This window comes from Drosophila gunungcola (genome assembly GCF_025200985.1).
Source record: "Drosophila gunungcola strain Sukarami chromosome X unlocalized genomic scaffold, Dgunungcola_SK_2 000021F, whole genome shotgun sequence".
Lineage (NCBI taxonomy): Eukaryota > Metazoa > Arthropoda > Insecta > Diptera > Drosophilidae > Drosophila > Drosophila gunungcola.
In genome coordinates this window covers 186,145-191,589 of record NW_026453184.1, presented here as the reverse complement: position 1 = coordinate 191,589, position 5,445 = coordinate 186,145, and the positions used below count along the sequence as shown (strand labels likewise).

The following is a 5,445-nucleotide window of genomic DNA, read 5'->3' as shown; positions in this document are numbered from 1 at the left end:
ATAAATTTGGCTAATTGAACTGATTTTCTGAGTGCTCAGATGGTCCAGTTTTATATCGATGTACACTGGCACCACGTCCGGAAACGTGTGCTCTGTACGTGCGATTGCCGATTAACTTATCGCGTCTTCAACCGATTCCAATCTCGATGCGCCAGCTGTTGCCACTCACTCTTACTCTCATTCCCCAGATTCATTCTCGACTTTTCGCCCCTTCGCCATTGAAGATGTTTTCAGATTCAGATTCTGAATTCCGATTCCGGAAGTGGCTTACACTTGTTGAACTCTTTAAAATATGTACTACGAGCATACCAACCGGATGCATGGCACATGCATTCGATTAACAACCCAGCACGTAATCTTAAGCAACTTCGAAAGCAGTGGTCAAAACAAAAGCAACGCGTTTAAATGTGTTCATTAATAATACGATTGAAAATAAATAAATTAAAGCATTGTAGTTTTAAAGAAATACTGTATTTTTCATGTAAAAATAATAAATTGTTTCAAATTTATGTAATTAAGAGAACAATTTGTGTCCTTACAAAGCAACGCCTTTATTCCATAAAAAGTTTATTGTTTATTTAAATAATAAGGGTATACTGGACAAGACCCAAATACTGATATATACTTATTTAAAGTTATATAATGGTTTTTATAGAATATAATTTTCAATTTTAGACTCAGTTTCAAAGATCACATTTAATAATATTAATATACCGTGTTCATTCAAATTAAAAAAATATATCAATTTAATTGAGCGACAAAGAGTTTTTATTTCAAGATTTTAAATACAAAATTGTATAAAAACTGTACAAAATATTGATTGGCACAACATTTTTTATTATCTTTAATTCTTAGTTTTTAGACACTATTGTTATGTACTAAACTTAAATTATCACTGAACAATCCAAATTTCGAATAAAACCGTTTTTGCTAATAAGGCGACAAGCTTAGCAATCGTCAATTGTTAAACCAATTTCATTTAAATATGGAAAATATAAAGTGATTCAAGAAAATGATGAAGCGATGGAAAAATCGAACGAGATTTACACAGAAATCACGGCATCCGATTAGCTCTGATAACAAGCGACGAATGCAATGGAAATGGTTTAATTGTTGGTGTTAAAAAAAACACAGAATTTTAATTATGTATTTATATGTCATTCCACAACCACCCCCTCTTGTAAAGCTGAATATGCTAATTATTGAGCTAAAACGTGACGAGAAACGAATAGCGAATTATTATGAAAGCAATTTGCTAAAACAGAATGCAAGTGCAAAAATGTAAAAAAAAAGTTAAAACAAAAACAGGGAAGAGCACCCTACGAAATTGTCATAAATAAGTTTTTAGTCGAGTCTATGAAACAATATACATTACGCATTTCTCTGGTTGCAGATGGGGAAAAAGAATATATGTTCATTCTGGCAAAAAGACTTAAATAAATATACAAAATTGTATAAGCTTGATGTTTTTTCTTAGTAATGGTTTTAAGTTTTAAGACTAGCAAAAAGCAATGCTAAAATTTAGTGTAAACCAATTTTAAAAGAAAAGTGCCCACTTGCAATTTTATTGGGGCAGCAATCTGGCCCTAAGGTATATTTTTATCTTCCAGCTGACGGCATTAATCATTAATATTTTCAGAAATTACTGCTTACTTCGAAAAATCGATTATAAATTTATATACCACCCAAAAACATTTATCTACCAACATTTGTACTGCAAAAAAGGTGCACACAGAATCTGCACCTTTAATCTTAACTCTCTAGCTCTTATAGTATCCCAAAATTTGACGTTCTTACGGACAGACAGAATCCCACCAACTTAACTCTTATAGTTGTCTAATTTATTCATTCCACCAATGAATTAAATCCTTATCTGGCTACTAAGTTGTAAACTTAAATCTAGAACTAAATTAATTATAAAATATTCCCGCAAGCAAATCGAATGCTCGCTGGCAGGGAAGTTGAGCAACCGCAAAGCTCTCAAAATTGGCTCATTCCGCGCATAATTGATCCTAGCAGCACTTTCATTAAATGTGTCCAATCTGTTTGAAGAGCAATGGATTTCAGTTATAACTTTTAAAAATAATTAATGAACCCAGATCAGAAATATTTTTACTTAATAGGGTCAGAAACGCATTATTCTACTTTTCAATAAACACAATATATCCGTTTACTTTACAAATAACGATTTTAAAAAAATGTTGCAACTTAAATCTCTCTTAAAGATTTAAGGTATTTACAAATATATTTGAATTCTGCGAACGCATTTCTCTGGTGAAGTATAAATCCACTGCGATATACATGACGTATGCCCTACTAGTATATAACCACGAATTCAAGCTCGTGATAAATCATAGAGCACGCTCTAGATAGTGATAGCTAAAACGTGCGCTTGGCCCACAAAGTTCTCCGACCGAGAACTATAAATACCGATGTTGATTTAGTTGGATCAAGCAGTCGATACATCCAAACCGTGCTAAAATGTTCAACAAAGCGATCGTCGTTGCCCTAATTGTGTGCGGTGTGTATTCCTTCGCTCACGAGTATCGGTTCCTGAGATAAACATTTATTTATTGAATTTCTTATTTCAGCCTGCTACCTGGGCACTATTGAGGCTCGTCCTGGTGACATCACTGATCCTCTAACCTTAGCTAAGCCCTTAGTAATGGGTGGAGTGGCTGCCGCGGTTGAGACAGTCCCAACATTGGTAGAGGGTGTTAACCCACTTAAATCAAAACAGATTCTACCACTACCACCACTACCAGTGACACTTCCCTTATAAAGCCGGAAATCAATTTGATGTCAATTTAACAATATTTCATATATAAATATTTAGTTTGTGAAGATTTGTCAAATTTTAATTGAAAATAAAGTAAAGTTTTGAGCATTTAAAAAATGTAATTATCATACAATAATGGTTGGTATAGAAATATTATTTTCGAAAAGCTATTAAAAGTCAGAAATTTCAGAACCCTCAGAAACTTTTATAGAACATAAAGAAAGGTTTTTTATTTTTTAAATATTATTACTTAAAAATGTTTTTCGACTAACATCTTAACTTTATTAAGATTGAAATTTTTTCGAATTGATGCATAACACTTTAAATTATATCAATTTTTTTATAAACAAAGAATTTTAAAAATTCGAATTCTTTATTTTGATATTTGATACCATACCTTGAAATACACACACTATTAATAATTCAGAGCTAAAAAATATTTAAATGTAATTTCTTTGTAATATAATTTAAAAATTGCAGTTTTACATCATGGGTTATTTCCATGACAGCTTTACAAGTACAAATAAAATAGTACCTAACCCTTAATTTAAGCCGATGAAGCCTTACATAAACCAAAACGCAAGTCAAAATTAATCTCAGCTACGTGAGCAGTCGACGCGCTGAAGACCACGTAGGACCAAATTTTGAACTATTTATGTAGGGTGCAAGCCCTTAGAAAGGCACAGCTCGCATCTCGAATATGTCCAACCAAAAAGTATTGCTCGTTGCCCTGCTTTGCCGTAAGTTATTTCCTCTTTTTACCAGCTAGCCAAGAAAACGCTAAGCTCTAACATTGTATCCAAAATAGTGATGGTGACAGTGGCCTGGAGTCTGCCCAGTCAGTCTGTAAATGTGACGGAAACAGCGACGTCGAAAAGGCAGCTTATCAAGGATTTTGTGGCCAAGGTTCAGGAACTTATAAACTTATTAGTTAAACAGTTGCAGGAACTTTCAGCCAAAAAATAGGATTTATATCAAAGAGCATACAATAAAATAGAAAAAGAGTGTGTTGCCAATTAATAAACATGTTTTCACGTTAAATAAATAATATTTACGCGATTTAAGATTCTTTGTGAATAAAATTTTCCGATAACAATAAATATAAATAATATTGGTACTTATTCATCTCTCATATTTGTGCTTATACTCAAATAAAACACAATATTACTCATGTATGACTAATTACTTCTCATTTTAAAATATTAATTGGTTTCACAAAACCAATTGGGATTTAAAGCTAAACATTTGAAGTGACTCTTGAAGTAATGAGCGTCTTGGGTGGCAAATAAAACCTAGATCTCTCTTGGGGTATTATTTCTATAGCTCGTGCGTTGAAAGGTCACCACATGCTTATGGTGACTGTACTGCACACGACTGAGCCAAAATGCCTAAAATTATGCCACTGCCCGAGCAAAAAGCACACACTTTGTATATACATAGATGCGAGGGTATAGGGTATGTATGTATAAATGCACAGGAAAATGTGTTAAGAAAATCTTAACGAAATTTCTCACGTTTGCCATAATTACGAGCAAAATACGTGACATGTGTCTTGACTGCGAAATTTACCAGGGCTTCTGATCCAGCTTGGGTTAGCGATTGGGTTCTTTGGGCAGCAACTACGGGTAAGTAATGCATATGCAGAGGGCCAGGTCAAAACGTAACGGGTGCCGAGTTGTAAATGGCAATGATACCAATAAAAATCTGTGTACAACCCCCTCTTCTTCTGGCGCCTAACGATGTAATTCATAAAAATCTCTTGAACAAATGTTTGTGACTCTTGGTCGTGACTCGCCTCGCCGCCTTTCGGAGTCAAAAAACATTAATAACACACAGGCTGCTTTGTTGGCTGGGGTTTCTGTTCGATGTCTTTGAATAATTCAGCGAAATGTGGTGTGGTGTGCTATGGTGTAGTATACTTTCTTCGGGCTCGGTTTGATTCTTCTTAAAGTTTGTCTTCTTCGTCGTCGTCGCTGTCGCAGAAGGAGAAAAGCAACACTCTCTCCGAGGACGTTGCGTGATTGAATTGCGACCTGATTGACAGTTGACAGTTGAAATTGATTTGGCTGCAAAGTCGAGCGATTGGCGGTGGTTGAAACAAACCATCCGAATCGGCAAGATGGATATATGGTAGCTCGGCAAAAGAAGGAAAGAGCCAGCGAGTTGGGGTTGCACTACAAGCAGCCCCACTTATTTATCCCTCGAGTGCAGGCGTGCATAAGTATCGGGCAAATGGATTAGAAACTTTTATGTGCACCACGGCGATATTGACGGTCTGCACCGCGAAAAAAGGAAGAATACTCCCAAAGGTGGCACTACATTTAGCTCTAAATGCCCAGCAGTTTGGCAATGTTTGCAAATGGAAACATTTTCTGCTAAAAGACTTAAATTACTGCAGTTGGCACTACCTTTTTAATGTAATCAAGATCAAGATCTCTTCTTTGGTTTCAGGATCACCTTGTAAACCTCTTTGAATTATTTTGTATCACAGTTCAAAGACTTGCAACATATTAAAGTCCAAGTATATTTTCAAATGCTGCATAAATTTAATTTAAAATATAATCCCAAAGGGTTAATGTTTTTCTTATTTCATTTGTTTAAATTTAAAGAGTTTTAATTAAAGTAAAAGAGTGTATATATATTATATATATATAATGCACTTTTTT

General features: G+C 34.4%; 1 protein-coding gene across 1 annotated transcript; it reads left to right on the top strand.

Annotated features, from left to right (window-relative positions):
* Nucleotides 1–3,341: 3,341 nt before the first annotated feature.
* Nucleotides 3,342–3,911, top strand: LOC128260368 (uncharacterized). Its single transcript, XM_052993325.1, has 2 exons — nucleotides 3,342–3,519; nucleotides 3,588–3,911. Exons 1-2 carry the CDS (start codon nucleotides 3,480–3,482, stop codon nucleotides 3,743–3,745), a joined length of 198 nt encoding a protein of 65 aa, XP_052849285.1. The 5' UTR covers nucleotides 3,342–3,479; the 3' UTR covers nucleotides 3,746–3,911.
* The last annotated feature ends 1,534 nt before the right edge of the window (nucleotides 3,912–5,445 follow it).